This window comes from Mya arenaria, chromosome 7 (assembly GCF_026914265.1).
Source record: "Mya arenaria isolate MELC-2E11 chromosome 7, ASM2691426v1".
In the NCBI taxonomy this organism is placed as follows: domain Eukaryota; kingdom Metazoa; phylum Mollusca; class Bivalvia; order Myida; family Myidae; genus Mya; species Mya arenaria.
The window spans coordinates 34,254,510-34,272,621 of record NC_069128.1 but is presented as its reverse complement, the minus strand read 5'-3'; the positions used below and the strand labels follow the sequence as shown (position 1 = coordinate 34,272,621).

The window sequence follows — 18,112 nt, the reverse complement described above, 5'->3', positions numbered from 1 at the left end:
GGTACTGACATACAGGCAAGAAACTGTCCTCACGCAAATGTGCGCCTCTGATGCTGACAGCAGGTACTTACATACAGGCAAATTACGGTCCTCACGAAAATGTGAGCCTCTGATGCTGACGGCAGGTACTGACATACAGGCAAGAAACTGTCCTCACACAAATGTGCGCCTCTGATGCTGACAGCAGGTACTGACATACAGGCAAGAAACTGTCCTCACGCAAATGTGCGCCTCTGATGCTGACGGCAGGTACTGACATACAGGCAAGAAACTGTCCTCACGCAAATGTGCGCCTCTGATGCTGACGGCAGGTACTGACATACAGGCAAGAAACTGTCCTCACGCAAATGTGCGCCTCTGATGCTGACAGCAGGTACTGACATACAGGCAAGAAACTGTCCTCACGCAAAAGTGCACCTCTGATGCTGACAGCAGGTACTGACATACAGGCAAGAAACTGTCCTTATGCAAATGTGCGCCTCTGATGCTGACAGCAGGTACTGACATACAGGCAAGAAACTGTCCTCACGCAAATGTGTGCCTCTGATGCTGACAGCAGGTACTGACATACAGGCAAGAAACTGTCCTTATGCAAATGTGCGCCTCTGATGCTGACAGCAGGTACTGACATACAGGCAAGAAACTGTCCTTACGCAAATGTGTGCCTCTGATGCTGACAGCAGGTACTGACATACAGGCAAGAAACTGTCCTCACACAAATGTGTGCCTCTGATGCTGGTACTGACATACAGGCAAGAAACTGTCCTTACGCAAATGTGCGCCTCTGATGCTGATAGCAGGTACTGACATACAGGCAAGAAACTGTCCTTACGCAAATGTGCGCCTCTGATGCTGGTACTGACATACAGGCAAGAAACTGTCCTTACGCAAATGTGCGCCTCTGATGCTGACAGCAGGTACTGACATACAGGCAAGAAACTGTCCTCACACAAATGTGTGCCTCTGATGCTGACAGCAGGTACTGACATACAGGCAAGAAACTGTCCTCACACAAATGTGCGCCTCTGATGCTGACAGCAGGTACTGACATACAGGCAAGAAACTGTCCTCACACAAATGTGTGCCTCTGATGCTGACAGCAGGTACTGACATACAGGCAAGAAACTGTCCTCACACAAATGTGTGCCTCTGATGCTGACAGCAGGTACTGACATACAGGCAAGAAACTGTCCTCACACAAATGTGTGCCTCTGATGCTGACAGCAGGTACTGACATACAGGCAAGAAACTGTTCTTACGCAAATGTGCGCCTCTGATGCTGACAGCAGGTACTGACATACAGGCAAGAAACTGTCCTCACACAAATGTGTGCCACTGATGCTGGTACTGACATACAGGCAAGAAACTGTCTTCACACAAATGTGCACCTCTGATGCTGACAGCAGGTACTGACATACTAGTATTAAAGTTTAATGTTTATGTTAATGTTAATTTTGCGGTGGCATTGAAGCAGAACTCAACCTCACCGCACCTTACAGTGTAAGCTTCTTGACACAGTTTATGAAACATATTCATGAAGTTAAATGAAAAGATTACATCTTTAGATATTTAAGTGATGTTCTAATTTAATGTTTAAACTTTCTATTTGGAATTAAATAAGTAATGATGTGGTTTTATCGGTATTGTGAAACTAATGTATTGTCAAAACTCAGAAGCATAATTAAAGGCATATACTATATGTAATCTATAAGTTTTGCAAACAGGATGTTTACTGTTCCTTCATTTACTTGTGAATATGCCAATGTTAACATTTAGATGGTTTAAAACCGGGATAATTTCTTTCCATGCAGATTTGTCACAGTTCAAGTCTGTCGACCAGTGAAGTACAGATACAGGGCGTGTTGCGCGGTAGTGCCAGTCATGGATATGGAAAACGCCTACAATGTCATTACTGTTGTATGCTGTATTACTGTAAGTGTAGTTGTAAGTTTTTTTTTTAACTGGTGTATCGCAGATTAAAAGGTTAAAGAAAGATTTTGCAGCAACTTCTAAACTATACTGTAACAGTAACATACCCATTGTCTTGTTTTGTAACCTCTACAGTAAGTGATTGATGACCAAGCACTTGTTTCAAGGGCAAATACATTGTAAAAAGCAGCATATTTAAATATGTTTCTCTTGAAATATCCTAAGGGAATATAATATTTTGTGTATACCAATATGTATATATATCATTTTATATATATGTAAGACATTTAATTTAATTACAGATGGCAGTATATTTCAATTCTTTCCTTTTCTGATATAGAATTAATGACACACCATGCTTCATACTTTCTTTCAGAGCCAGTTTGGTGTCGTGTCCTATGATGCCATATGTCAGGGAGAATGATGCAATGAAACCTTTTTAGATGTGATCAGAACAGAGTGGTCCACACAACCGATCCTGTCAGCATGTCACAGAAACTTTCAAGTATGTACAAGTGATGTATTCCTTTGCTTGGCAGGCAAAGTTTTTTGTTTTTAAAGAATTTGACCCTGAAATGAACTAGTTCTTTCATGGCTCCATTATTTAGCCATTACTGAATGAAAACTTTATATTGTTCAGGTCAAGGTCACTGTTTAAGTTCAAGGGTGCGACTAGATTCACTTCTGCTGCATTTTTGCTAAAACTTTTAAAGGAATTTCATGAAAGTTGAATAAAATGTTCATCTAGTCGTCTGTGACAGCCGACACAATTCACTCCATGTCACTCCACATCAGATGTCATGGAATATAATGAGACAAAGTGGTTACTAAGGAGGAAAGTTTTTGTTAGCAAAAACAGAGGTCTTAGTTTTGGGGTATTCACAGGCTGAGGACTGATGGGCAAAATAAACTGCTGAAAGTACACTTGTAACAGATGAAGGTTTTTACATTTAGTATTGAATCTCTGTTTTTAACTGAAATAAGATGTGATTAGAGGCCTTTTTGCAATCATTTAAGACAAAAAAAACTTGTTTGTTAGATAATTTTCACTTACATATTGCACATCCTTCTCTGCTAATATACAGCTTTCAAGAAAATCCATTATAATATGTTATCACCATGCTTTTATAGTTCAAAACATATATATTGAACACCCTATTTAGTAGATGTCATGATACTGAAAACGTTATGTTGTAATATTATGGATAAATATTTTTTCAACTTTTGAAATCTACTGGGTTTGTTTTCCCAATAGCGTCAACACACAACTTGGCTTTCCAAAAGAATGGACAGTGCATTTATCTCTGTATTTCCATAACCTCTATTTAAGGGCATTTGAGAAGATAATTATGAGTTTGAAATGTTTCGTGGGACAGACATTAGAATTGCATCAACAATCAATACCAGATTTTTCAAAACTTAAATATGACTTATGCCATAATATGTACTGTCATATTTAAATGTTGCTTGTTTTAAAAATGTGCTTTTGTAAAAAATAAACATAACTATTTAAGGATTGAACATATGAACAATTTCCACAACGCAACACATAATCGGTGTCGTAGTAAACAGTCGGTTTGACGACTTCAAACTTAATAGTCGGTCCAATGGCTATTTCATAACAGACTGGAAAATGAAAACTCGGGTCATTCGAAACATTGGTTCCCTTGAGGTTTAAGCTCAGACCCTGGCATACTCGAGCGATGGCAGGTTTACTGTACCAAAAAAATCCATTGGTGCAAGTTAGGCGAGTATGGCGGATGTGCGACGGTTTCAAAGTCTTAACAGGATTAGCTCAAGCTGGGTCGATGCAGTAGTGTGTGCTGGGGCATTGTCCATGTGCAGTAAAATAAATCATCAAGGTTTACACCCCGCCACTTTTTAGAGATGGTATGTGCCAGTAGTAGTAGTAGTAGTAGTAACAGTAGCAGCAGCAGCAGCAGTAGTAGTAGTAGTATGTAAAATTCCTATACACGTTTCCATACTCGACATCACTTGCTACAGAACGTACTGTCGAATGGCAATACCCTTCGATGACGTTATTCACCGATGTCACTAACGTCTTTCCCTCTCAGTCCTCTTCCCTTATCGTCTTCTATGAGATATCACCCTTCTCTAAAACAATGATGCCAATTGAATACGTATGAAGGGCACACAGGTTGCTTCATTTCTACCTCGGCCATCATTATCATAGTCTGTGTCGGTGTTTTCTCCAATCCAAAGCAAAACTTTCAGCGTTTGTGCTCCTACAAAGTCCGATGACGCCATGTTGTATCTGACTGTGCTTGTATTCAAGTCAGAATATAACGACTTTTAAATGGAAATGACAGCAGAAAATTCAGCAGTATTTTAGTATGATGTAAGTGAAATATGTGACGTAATTGGGCGGAATTTCTTAGAAAACATGGAAAAAAAGCATCTTGTGAATAATACATACAAGTTTGTTAACGTACATTTAAGATGGTGTGCCGACTGTGGGCCGACTGTGCATTGCTGATATTTTGAAATGCATATCGTCATTGCAGAACACTTTGAATAAGATATTCATAAATTTTTAAATGATTTGGACGAAAAATATAGAAAATATGGAAGAAGTCCATGTAATTCTGGATCACCCCTTGTACTAGCAAGTATTGACAATTCTATGATTTAGACTTTAAGAAACTACTGTATTTGATGATTTTGGGATCATCTGGTGTCAGATCCCTTTAAATCTTAATTGTTGATCTATCATGGATATCATTCTGAAAAGAAATGAAATTGTAACTTGTACAAACAATGAAATCCATTTAAATCCATTTTCTTGTAGATATGAGCCTTAGACAATGGAAATTCAGCGTGCTCCGGGTTCAAAATTGTGTACTTGAATCAAACACTGAACGAGAACACCCCACATAGACTCCAGCCCTCACCAGCACATACTTCTGGGACCCCACCTACATCCTTGAATCTAACACTGAATGAGAACACCCCACAGAGACTCCAGCCCTTGCCAGCACATACTTCTGGGACTCCACCTCCATCCTTGAATCTAACACTGAATGAGAACACCCCACAGAGACTCCAGCCCTTGCCAGCACATACTTCTGGGACCCCACCTCCATCCTTGAATCTAACACTGAACGAGAATACCCCACAGAGACTCCAGCCCTCGGCCAGCACATGCTTCTGGGACTCCACCTCCATCCTTGAATCTAACACTGAACGAGAACACCCCACATAGACTCCAGCCCTTGCCAGCACATACTTCTGGGACTCCACCTCCATCCTTGAATCTAACACTGAACGAGAACACCCCACATAGACTCCAGCCCTCGCCAGCACATACTTCTGGGACTCCACCTCCATCCTTGAATCTAACACTGAACGAGAACACCCCACATAGACTCCAGCCCTCGCCAGCACATACTTCTGGGACTCCACCTCCATCCTTGAATCTAACACTGAACGAGAACACCCCACATAGACTCCAGCCCTCGCCAGCACATACTTCTGGGACTCCACCTCCATCCTTGAATCTAACACTGAACGAGAACACCCCACATAGACTCCAGCCCTCGCCAGCACATACTTCTGGGACTCCACCTCCATCCTTGAATCTAACACTGAACGAGAACACCCCACAGAGACTCCAGCCCTCGCCAGCACAAGCTTCTGGGACTCCACCTCCATCCTTGAATCTAACACTGAACGAGAACACCCCACATAGACTCCAGCCCTTGCCAGCACATACTTCTGGGACTCCACCTACATCCTTGAATCTAACACTGAACGAGAACACCCCACAGAGACTCCAGCCCTCGCCAGCACAAGCTTCTGGGACTCCACCTCCATCCTTGAATCTAACACTGAACGAGAACACCCCACAGAGATTCCAGCCCTTGCCAGCACATACTTCTGGGACTCCACCTACATCCTTGAATCTAACACTGAACGAGAACACCCCACAGAGATTCCAGCCCTCGCCAGCACAAGCTTCTGGGACTCCACCTCCATCCTTGAATCTAACACTGAACGAGAACACCCCACAGAGATTCCAGCCCTTGCCAGCACATACTTCTGGGACTCCACCTACATCCTTGAATCTAACACTGAACGAGAACACCCCACAGAGATTCCAGCCCTCGCCAGCACAAGCTTCTGGGACTCCACCTCCATCCTTGAATCTAACACTGAACGAGAACACCCCACAGAGACTCCAGCCCTCGCCAGCACAAGCTTCTGGGACTCCACCTCCATCCTTGAATCTAACACTGAACGAGAACACCCCACATAGACTCCAGCCCTTGCCAGCACATACTTCTGGGACTCCACCTACATCCTTGAATCTAACACTGAACGAGAACACCCCACAGAGACTCCAGCCCTCGCCAGCACAAGCTTCTGGGACTCCACCTCCATCCTTGAATCTAACACTGAACGAGAACACCCCACAGAGATTCCAGCCCTTGCCAGCACATACTTCTGGGACTCCACCTACATCCTTGAATCTAACACTGAACGAGAACACCCCACAGAGATTCCAGCCCTCGCCAGCACAAGCTTCTGGGACTCCATGGCACCTCCATCATTGAGTCTGACAGCTTCAACACATCTACACCTTCCTGGTCTGTGATACCAATGTTCTGGGTCAACTTTGCTGTAGAATATATTAATATGTGGAATCTTATTAGAATTAATGCTGCAGATTGACAGTTACATTATATGTCATTTTTTCTTAAATTTTGTCTCAGAATTAGTTGATTTTGGCTTCCCTGCTTTCAATTCAAGTCATATAAGATAACTCCCTATAAAATAGATCTTCATTGTTTTGAAAACTGGTGTTTGTAACCCGTGCATATCAATCAGTGCAATAATGATAAGTTCTGAAAATATGCGAAATTTATTAGTCTTAAATCATGGTAATACTTTCAGGAATTCATCGCCCTAGGGTCCTCTTTAATGATTTTTTGTTCTTGGCTACCTTTTACAAATCAACTTAGCTTTTCAAGGTTTTGAAGCATGAAGCTCAGATAAAATGACCAAGTGCCACAGGTCGAGCAAACTATGATTTAACTATTTCATGGAAAAACTTGCCTGTCAATCAGTTTAACACCATCACATTTTTTAACATTGCAATTCAGCTCTGATGACAAGGTCATGTTGTACTGCCAAAATGCAGTTGAAGTTGCAATGATGCGTTTGCATTCGTAGTTATATTGTGGTCTGTCAAGTCTAATTTCAGTTTGAGCAGAGTCTGGCAGTTTAGTGGGTTTGCATGTGATGCATTTATATATATATAATTTGCAGTCTATTGATCTCTCTGGTAAAACTTTATTCTTACATTACAATTAGTTCAACATAGTGAGGTTCGACTGTATTTGAATACTTTCCAGTTGAAATCATTGATGTTAGAATTGATATATGTTTCAGGATTGTAGCTTATCTAAGAATTTGTGTTTACTTCACAGCGCTCTTGTAACATGATGGATATGATAGGGGAAGTTAAATCATCTACTTTTAATTCTTACAGTTTGCTGTGCGTGCTACTGACAACGGAAGCCCAGGACGAAGCACAGACGTATCAGTGACCATCCAGATCACCAGGGCTGTACTGCCTCGGTTCTTGAACACGCCGTAGTCTCCACCTCTGTACAGGAGAACAGTGTCAATGGAACTTGCATCTTTACTGTTTCTGCTACTGATGCTGATGGACAGGTACTCATAATAAATGAATGGACTTGGACTAGCATTTAATATTCGTTTATGTATATATCCAGAGCAGAGCCAATCAGATTTCAGCTTCATAACAATTGTTGAGGGCAGATGTTTTCAGAATTCAGCTTTAATTTCAACAATTGATATATATCCACACATTGTAAGTTGTCTGAGGCTGTTTGTCCAAGGTTTTAAAGTGAATATATGGGATAATACAACAACCATGTTCTGTTATTTACTTGCAGCAAAGTTCTGTCATTTCTTTTATGAATATGTCATAAAACATTCAACCTAAAAAATGCAACTGAAAAATAGTATCAAACAGTTTGATCAAAATTATTGTAATTGAAAAAGGATTATTTAAAACGCTTAAACTGTTTATATATTACTTCAGGCACAGTTTTGTTGAAACATATGAATTATAGTAACTGACCTGCTTCTACTTGTTCTATTTAAAAATAGTTTATGTTTTCAAATTTGAACATGCCCTATTGCAATTTTTGCCGGCAGCTGGTTCTTATTGAGAGCTCCGTACTGTAAATTGATATCAGTCAGAATTTAATTTACTAATGATCAATTTGTTTTTACAGTTGAGACTGATCGCCTATGACAGTCAGACTCCGGGCCAGCGAGCAACAGCAGACGTCACAATTGGTGTACAGCATAACGTTAACTCGCCCATCTTCAAGCCAGACTGTGAACTTCATTGAGGTTATCCCAGAGGAAACTGCAGTTGGCGCCTCAATCCTTCGAGTTACTGCCACAGATGCTGACAAAGTAAGTGAAAGGTTCAAGTCAAGGTTTATCATCACTCTCGTTTTATGGAATGCTGATTTGACATAGAAATTCAGTATGAGTCGAAGGTTACATTGTAAAAGTGATTTTACATTAATACATGGTTGAATACTACATTTGTTATTTTGGTTTTTACTGCTGTATTAAGATCTGCATTTCTCAGGGTTTAGATTAATTTTGAGCTTCAGAAAGAGATTTGACTTACTCCATATTTATATTTTTCAACAATCCACATAAAAAATATATTTTGTGTCTTTCATTGGATCTATGTATCACTTACAGAATTCTTCACAAAATTAAAATTGTTTTCCACCCTTACTAACAGCGAATAAGCATTCAAAATAGTTCAACATGTAAATGGTGTGCTCAGGATTCCGTTTCAGTAAGATATCTTGGTAATACTGCTTGAGTGCTCTGAGGTTCATCCGTGGAGTTACCATCGGAATCGATGTCATAAATGTGTTATGGTGTATGTGCTCAAACACAGTTAAATACGCTAAAAACGAGGTTACACCTTGAAATTTATGATCATAATTGCCTTATTCGATCTTTTAATTGAAACATGGTCCAAATTTTTAAAGATAATTTTCAGGATCAGCTGACATGCTCCCTGACAAGTGAGACCAGAAGTTTCGGGCAGACGACATACTTTGATGTTGAGGTTTGGGAATGTATTGTGTTCATTAACAGGAGCCTCATTAGGGAATTCTGACAGGCAGACAGGAATACACTGTAAGTTTGGAGTTAGTATTTGCAAACCATGAAGCTTACATTAATTGCAGTACTCAGCAGCCATTTTTAGACTATCTGCGCATGCGCGCAGGTAGTCTTAAGACCACAAACTCCAAAGAATTACTTCTATTCATGTCGTTTTAACCCATTTTTTTTGTCTCAATGCGCTCTATGTTTAGCAGAATGATGTGGAAACCATACAAATGGTATTGGTCGTGTTGCAGTCCGAGCATGAGTTTTTGCTTGTTCGGCTATTTCCGCGCTGTAATTATGTATCCCGGTGTTTTATTTTTAGCAGAATATAACTATTTTTAGATCGTTATATTTATCAGATTAATGAGGGTCAAGATAATGGAGGCTCTGGTAAGAATTAGATAACATACAGTATTGATATTCACTCTAGTTTAGGCCATGATGTTTCAGAAATTATTACTGACCGCAAGTGTCCCATCGCCTGCAGGATTTGTTATTTAAACCTGACGTGATTTTTTATTTGACTTTTATGAGATAAGAAACAAATATAGTTATTGTCTTAGTGTTAAAATAGTTGTATCTCAGTTTTCGCATTGCTAATGCTTCAAATACTATACATTATTATTTACCTGCTACCCAATAACATGATACTATTCATTCTATGATTTTAGGCGTTTATATTTCTAAAGAGATGTTTTTCAATTTTGCATAAAAGCTTCGTTCCGGTGTATTCTTGGCATAGTTTTAGACATTAGGGTTTCAATTTATATAAGCACACATGCCCTGATACGACAATGAGTCATGCATACGTTTGGTGAAGCAAAGTAGTTCGGATTAAACCTGTTTAACATCCAAAGAGTACGAAGCATTCATAACAGCACTAGTACTGTTTCTACACAGGTACTTACATTAAACATGAATGACATTAAATTTATCAATAAACTTTAAAAAGCACAATCCTATTCTCATTCATAAAAACAGGCTAGTTCCGATAAACTAAAAATAGTTTCAACTTCATTAACTGACCTATATTCTAAACATAGTTTCTACATACATTAACCACGGACCTATCAGACCTGGTTTATAGGTCTGTGCATTAACTGACCACATGTTTGTCCTCACCGCGGGAAAACGATAATCTGATATTTAGCTCTGCATTTTAAAAGGTATTATTGCTAAAGTTGCTCGTAAAAATAAAATCATTTTCCTTAAAGAATTAAAACGTGTAAGTTCATAAAATTTGTCTAACGTATTCTATCTAATCAAAGCACCGAAAAACCTTTAGACTCGATTGAAAAGAGCATTTACTGTAACTTCAAATACAAGAGATACGTCGACTGAATTGATATAAAGCTGTGCATTTTGAATGGAATTATTGCTGAGATACGTCGACTGAATTGATATAAAGCTGTGCATTTTGAATGGAATTATTGCTGAGATACGTCGACTGAATTGATATAAAGCTGTGCATTTTGAATGGAATTATTGCTGAGATACGTCGACTGAATTGATATAAAGCTGTGCATTTTGAATGGAATTATTGCTGAAGTTTTTTGTAAAAAAATGATTTTCCCTAAACAAAATGTGTATGTTAATAAAAGGAAATGTTATATATATATATATATATATATATATATATATATATATATATATATATATATATATATATATATATATATATATATATATATATATATATATATGATGTATTGTATTTTCCTATCGTATGATATCTAACCAAAGCAACGAAAAACCTTTAGAAACAATTGAAATAGGAAATGCATTATAACACTAAATACATGGGGATGGGGGATTACGACGATTGAAGTGACATTTACAAAAACAAAATGCCACAAGACGCCATAAAGATATAGATATGTTTGTTTCTTCGCCCAGTGTGGGCACAAGCGCTGTCGGCACATTTTTCACTTTTATTTATGTGCTCTTCGCCCATTCTTATAGTTCAAATAAAATTTGCAACTCTTACATATTTGCCCGCAGATAGTCTTTCAGGGCCTCGCGCCTTGATATCTATTTGTTTTTGTTTATTATCATTTTGTTGCATAAGACTGTGATATTCACTAAGCATTTGGATGCAGTAATAAGTAGCTATATCAAATATGTTAATTGTTCCTAGGTTTTGAATTATTAGGATGTTGGATTATTTGAAAATATATGTTACGAATTCAACAATCATAAAATGAGTTTTAGTTAAGGTGATCTTGATTATTTTTCTATTTTCTAGTTGACTATGGAACCACAGACAACCAATTGGAAAACCCCAAGTTTGGAACTGCAATGGTTTACGTGACTGTTCTACGCGACCTCTCGCCACCAGTAGATTCACCAAGCTGCCGTTCTCAATTGACCTCAACGAGCAGACCACTATTGACACTAAGTCTTTTCTTAGGGTAAACGTTAGCAGAATTGATACATTAGTCCTTCATCTTCCAAATTGCTTTTGGTTATTTTCTTTGCATGGCATGACAATTGGCTATTATTTTATCCTATACCTAGTCTGAAAATTGCATATTCGACATGTCTAGCTGAGCTTTTTCAGTATTCTATCTATTTGTATTGTACATAACCGTCTATAAATATTGTGTATAATATATTTTTCCATCTGCATTGAATCAATATTCAACTGATAACTGTTAACAACTATTGTATTCCTGTTTAAGTCATTTTTGGTCAATTGAATGTTAAATTGACAATTGGCCAGTTGTCATTTCCTCAGGTTTATAAACCTTAACAGTTCCAGATTTGTTTTCAGTACATTCTAGTACTTGCATATTAATTATTCAAGTTGCCGTCGAGACAAAGTCAGACTTTTGTTGTATTTTAGCACCAAATCATGTACAGCATCATTGCCAGCACCTCCAGAACATTCTTCTCCAACATTAACCCCACCAACGGTGAGATCAGGGTCAAAGGAGATCTTTTCCAGACCGGTGTCTCCGTGTTTGAGGTTGGTTTTACTTTTAGTCATGTATTCATTTTGTACAAGATGTGGCATAGATTATTGAATGAAGTATCATGCCATTACAAAGAAACAATTAAATGAACTACCAAGTTATGCTGCAGATTAAAAACTTAATATATTTGTTTTTCTGCAGTGATATGATAATGGACGTAGTTATTATTAATGATTTCCGGTTAAATATTCATTCACTGTACTTATTACTACATTATGTTTGTACATCAAGTCCGTTTTCATGTTGTATGCACAGAATTTATATTAGTAAGAAAAAAATACTTTCAGCAATTGTTGACAGGAAAAGCTGAATGAAAATTCCTATAAATTTCATAATTTATTGATAACTTGCTTTTATATAGATAACCATTCATGCCAGAGACAACCCCGGCTCCAATGCAGTTTCCCGGTTCGACATGGCCACTGTGACGATCACAGTGACGAGGCCAGTGTTCACATCTGCCACCTACAACGCCACCATCTCAGAATACCTTCCTGTACAACAGTCTGTTATCAGAACTGTGGCTACCGATGCAGATCCAGCTAATGTAAATATGCATTTATTTCATTTGAAGTACGGAGAGGTGGTGGTTATGTCAGTTCTTTTTTCACAAATTTTACCAAAAAAAAACATTCAAGGTAAAAAAAATTAATATATTTTTAATGTTGTTGCCATAAAAGCTGCATCATGCAAAAAAATCAGCATTTTTAGGTATTAATATGACACTGTTCACAAAATTATATCCCCACTGTAACTCCAATGGCAGGAAATTGTTGAGTTAGAGTTCCTCCCCTTGTTTGAATAATAACATCTGAAAGAGTATTTGCATTGTTTTTTTAAAAGATTATGTTTAAAGTTGTATGTTTTATGTGTTAACTTTTAGAAAGATAAACCTCTTGTTTTCAGACTCCAAGTGGAACAATCGATTATTCAATTGAGTACATCAGCTCCACACTGACCAACGGGTTTGCCCAATTTCTAGTCAGCCCCACTGATGGAAGCATCTACATCAGCCAGCCTCTCACCAGGATTAATGTGCCAGGTAACTTTGAGGTATCCTTATTAATTGACAAATCACCGAACCGCTACGAAATATTAATTCATCACAGTAGAACCAATTAACTGAGTGATTATCAAGTCAAATGATAACCGTGGATGGACAAACTTCTCTTTTGGTCTTGATTTCATATCTTCTTTCACTAAACGAAAAAGGTTTTGGCAATGGCAGTCATGATCCAATTTAGCTTTATATCAATTCTGTATGCGTATAGTTTCTCTTTTTATTATATGCCTAAAATCGTTAAAAGTTATTTCAATTATTTTTATAAAGAAAAGCAATTTGTATTTTGCTCTCAATGTCATTCCAGAAATGACGTCATTCAAATTGTGTCCCAGCCCTCTGCACTTTGATTTGGAACACACTGTGGGCTTAAATTTCAAAACAGTGAAAAATATCAAATTGATACATCTCTGTTTAAAACAGTGAATTACTAATTTTATTTCACTGATAAATATCTATACCACTGGAAAGCATATAATAAATCAATATCCCTAAGTTATAATGAGTACAGAATCAATATTTAAACAGGTTATTAGTCGATTTATGTTTTATTGATTATACTAAACAAAAATTTAATGGTCTTAATTACTGTTTTCTTTCCCAGCTGCATGTTGTTGCTACAGACCAGGCCTTGCAGCCAAAGTCAGCTACAGCGACAGTGTACATCACCATCATCCGCAACCAGCATGCTCGAATCTTTACCAACCAAGAGGGATACACCTGACTACTGGGCTTTTGGTAGAGACCTCTTCCAGGCGACGGCCATCGATGATGACCCCGACGTTGTGCTGAGTCGAAACACTCATAATGCTGAATTTGACTACTTGATCGAGCCAGATGAATTGTACGCTGCACAGTTTTTCGGAATCAACAAAGATGGTATTCTCTATGTAAAAGCCAACATCCAGGAGGCTGACAAGAGAGAGGAATTCAAGGTAGAACCTTATTCTTGGTTGATACATGATGATATAGAATTACCAAGAACCATGGGCCATGATTACGAAGAGGTCTAGACTCAGACTCAGAAAAACACTTTTATTAAATCACAACGAATAATCTTATTTGATTTTCACAAATAAGTGTGAATTGTTGAACAATTTCATCATCAAAACAACTTGAAAGAAAAATACAATGAAATGAAGATTTGTACTTCACCACTTTTAACCTTTTTTCATTAATCATAATTTAATCTCAGTATCCCAATGTATATTGGCTATTTGAAGTAAGCTACTTAAGCCTGTTAAGCTGGAAAAGTTTCTAGAAATTGGGGCTTAAGCAGTTAAGCTTTAACTTAAAAGATGTAAACAAACTTAAACAATCTTAAATACTGGTACTGTTGTTTTCAGTTTTACATAGTTGCTGTTGACTGCAGCTGGAATCCTCGTAGTAACCGAGCCCTCGTTACGATCTCTGTGAAATACTCAAGTATCAGACAGGAGCTTGGATTTTCCCGGCCTGAGTACAACCTCAAGATTGTTTAGTTGAACGTCAACAGCAACCCGACCGTCCTCACATCACTAGATGTAACCAACACTCGCATTGATGGAAAGGCTGGCTCTTACATCTTTTATTATTTTTAGTGTTTATATGCTGTACAAATCTAATCAAATTCATGGTTGAATTGTTAATTTTATACTTGAACTGATAAGGCTTTATAACATTATTTGCATGCAATTTCCATATGATTTACATAACTATAGGCATATATCATTTTTGAGCATACCCAGTGTAAAAACATTCAATACTAATTGCCATAAAATAATACCTAATTCTGTGTCAAAATTAAGCTTTATCATAATTTTCAACACCATTTTCTTTAATCATCATTTTGCAAAACACCATCTTAATTAAAAAAACACTCTCAATTGAAGAGCTTCATTTCATTGTTCTGCATGACCTATAAAGCAGTGAAATTTAATGTTCCTTGTTCTGGATTGCAATCCAATGATAATTATTACATAAGTATCAATACTTTAATTCCTCCATATTTTCCTTTACTATGTTTATATAGCAATGTTCTGTACAGCAGCATATTGTATACATCTTGCTACTATTCCAGTTCTGTAACAGATATCTTAAATGTTCACTGCTTGCTCAATATTTCATTACCAAATGATAATTTTCAAATAATGGTCATTATAACACATGTCCACCTCAAGGCACCACTTGGTAACACCATTAAAGGTTAAAACAATTTGCTGCTGATATTCGTGATCCACTTGTTTATTTGTCCAATAATACACACTTGAAATTAAATCTTTTGTTCAATGTTGTCTTTCTGTATTCAATTGCGCACAAAGCTTACCTTTATCTAGCGTTTACATCAGACCTATTACACATAGCCTCAATCTTTACACCCCCACAGATGAAATAATAACCTTAGTAAGGGCCTCTTTATATTAATACTTCGCTATTCCTCTCTAAAGGTGGCATTCGGTGTATTCGTCACCTATTTAACAGCTTTTGGGGTTCCAATGTTTCAAGTACATGGAACCCTACTTAACATAATTCCGTACTGGACAACGCAAAACAAACGCACACCTGCGACAGAACAAGTGAGGGCTCCGTCTCTGTTGGGCTTGGTATCGTCGAGGTGATTGTGCAAAACACCAACGTCACCAACGTTTGTTTCCTTAATAGCCTGAAGTACTGTATACACGAAATGGAATTAGTTGGAAGTTGTTTTCAGAATTATTTTGGCCATGTTTGTGGGTCAAAGTCTTTGAAAATGTCACTGTTGACAGATGTTCGCTTGTCCGGCATATACATGTAGTCTGATATTCGATAAAATACCTACAATGTAAATGACAGTTTGATACCAGTGGTAACCCGATATGATGTCGGTATCAATTGCATGTGTTAAACAGTGTAAAAAGTAATATGTATAATGTAGGATAAAATTATGTCAATAATTGTATTTTTAACAAAGACAGTGGAAGTTGGTAGCCAGCATGCGCGTCACAAAGACGTTTCAAAGATGCCTGCTGTCTGAGAGAAATATAAGTGATCCATGTTTTTAAATGCGCCCAGGTTGTGCAGCAGAGGGCGTGACCGACATGAAGCGTTTTCCGGGGACGTCCGGCTTTGCTACAGAGGGCGTGACCGACATGAAGGGTTTTCCGGGGACGTCCGGCTTGGCGACAGAGGGCGTGACCGACATGAAGGGTTTTCTGGGGACGTCCGGCTTGGCAACAGAGGGCGTGACCGACATGAAGCGTTTTCCGGGGACGTCAGGCTTGGCGACAGAGGGCGTGACCGACATGAAGCGTTTTCCGGGGACGTCCAGCTTGGCGACAGAGGGCGGGACCGACAAAGCATGTTCCGGGGACGTCCGGCTTGTCGACAGAGGGCGGGATCGACAAAGCGTACACCGGCCGCACATTTTGTCTTTTATAATATCTTGCTCGTAGAAAAATGAAGGTTTTGTTCTTCAACCAAACGGGCGTCGTAAGCGTTTGTTTGCGCTAGGCTTGACTCGAATAACAGTTTTTGAAAATGTTAGAAAATGAGGACCAAAAGGGACATTAATCATATCAGTGTATTACAATAGTAAACAGATATAATCTAAGATGAAATGATAACATTTTTTACCACATTTACAAAAAAAACAACTTATTTTTACTGATTTAGAGTTTGGAGTTAATAACGCTCCTTACCCCGGAAACAAAATACCGTAAATGACTGGGTATTAGACGCACTTTTTTCCCTCAGATTTTGATGCAAAAAAATGCCAGCGTATAATACCCAGTAACAATTTTTTGAACTTTTTTTTCTTAGGTCAATTTCAAGCCGAGAGTTTGTTTAGATTTATGTAGAAAGGGATGTTACTCGCATCATATTGATCGAGTATATACGGGTTAAAACGGCAGTTGAAGATCGGGATACGGTATATCGTAAGACGTTTATAATTTCAACAAAAATATTTTTCGATTAAAGTTACCGTAATTCACCTAAGAGTTCGGACACTCTAAATATTTGGACACCCATAATTATTTCCCAAAATAATTTATTTTGCGTACCTAATTTTGGGACACCCAAAGGACATCAATCATAACTTTCATAGTTACCAAGTTTCACAGACGATGATTATTGATTTTTATCTTTACAATGCCTGGCTAGATTACCTAACCGTATACACCACTGTGACAATTTAATTAGTTACTACCCATCCTAAACGATTTATTGCCTGTTGAAAAGGAAGTGTGATATATTTATTTGAGGATTAAACAAACAACAAGGGCAATCAAGGGATTAAGAAAACATCGACATGGCATGTTTGTAAAACGATCTGCCAATAAGCTTTCAAACTTGTACCACACTTATAGACTAACATGAAGCAATAATCGTACAGTTATACATTAATCCTGCATAGCAATGTCCATGCTCTCCACGTGATCCTCGTGGGTATAACTGTAAGTTATGTGACGTCACACAGTGTGACTCTTTGATCTGAAGCCGATAGAATGTGTTTATTCAGTTCAGTGCATGTATAAAATGGTGTTTTAATTAACTTCATGAAGGATTTACACTTAAAGGCGTAATAAATAAGTTTATGACCATTGATTACTACGGATAAATTAATAAGTGGTAAAAAGCAAACATGAAGAAAAAAGGCAGGTTAAACAAACATGTAAATAAGATGTAAAAATGATAATTTTCTATGTATTCGGAGAGCGAAAAAAAATAATAATTTATGGTGTCCGAACTCTTGTGAATTACGGTATTCAATATTATTTTGAATAATAAATTGAATTAAACAATAATCAAACTTACATATAAAAAAGTAAAGTTGGGCACTGTCAAAATATTTTTTGCATAACATAACTTCATTCTCGACAGTATGGTTGTATGGTTTTAAAGATAACCATCGCCATTTTCACGAAAAAAAAAATTTTTGTCACTGTCAACAAACATGGTGGCTGAAAATGCCGGACGATTTTGACATTTTTTC

At 37.8% G+C, this 18,112-nt stretch overlaps 2 protein-coding genes across 3 annotated transcripts in view; both read left to right on the top strand.

Moving 5' to 3' along the window:
* Window positions 1-9,076, top strand: part of LOC128241088 (mucin-2-like) — a 32,628-nt gene extending 23,552 nt beyond the window's left edge. Inside the window, exons 3-6 of the mRNA XM_052958071.1 lie at window positions 5,069-6,536; window positions 7,442-7,626; window positions 8,217-8,403; window positions 9,003-9,076. Of these exons, the coding sequence (XP_052814031.1) occupies window positions 5,069-6,503 (1,435 nt within the window). The 3' untranslated portion in view covers window positions 6,504-6,536; window positions 7,442-7,626; window positions 8,217-8,403; window positions 9,003-9,076. The remainder of the gene's footprint in view (window positions 1-5,068; window positions 6,537-7,441; window positions 7,627-8,216; window positions 8,404-9,002) is intronic.
* Window positions 9,077-11,357: 2,281 nt separating this feature from the next.
* On the top strand, window positions 11,358-15,429 carry LOC128241516 (cadherin-23-like). Of its 2 annotated transcripts, XM_052958482.1 has the most exons (5): window positions 11,358-11,537; window positions 11,972-12,094; window positions 12,463-12,648; window positions 13,008-13,143; window positions 13,766-14,090. In XM_052958482.1, the coding sequence occupies exons 2-5, from the start codon at window positions 11,981-11,983 to the stop codon at window positions 13,951-13,953; spliced, it is 624 nt and encodes a 207-aa protein (XP_052814442.1). In that variant the 5' UTR covers window positions 11,358-11,537; window positions 11,972-11,980; the 3' UTR covers window positions 13,954-14,090. The 2 variants fall into 2 exon arrangements, with proteins under 2 accessions (XP_052814442.1, XP_052814443.1); XM_052958483.1 differs by lacking the exons at window positions 12,463-12,648; window positions 13,008-13,143 and adding an exon at window positions 14,508-15,429 and having other exon boundaries at window positions 13,766-14,096.
* The last annotated feature ends 2,683 nt before the right edge of the window (window positions 15,430-18,112 follow it).

What these genes read in the sequence shown, in the direction of transcription:
- LOC128241516 (XM_052958483.1), top strand. Translation starts at nt 11,425, where the DNA reads ATGGTTTACGTGACTGTTCTACGCGACCTCTCGCCACCAGTAGATTCA. An exon ending in CCGGTGTCTCCGTGTTTGAG is followed by an intron (nt 12,095 to 13,765) that starts GTTGGTTTTACT and finishes TTTCTTTCCCAG; the next exon opens with CTGCATGTTGTTGCTACAGA. An exon ending in ACAAGAGAGAGGAATTCAAG is followed by an intron (nt 14,097 to 14,507) that starts GTAGAACCTTAT and finishes TGTTGTTTTCAG; the next exon opens with TTTTACATAGTTGCTGTTGA.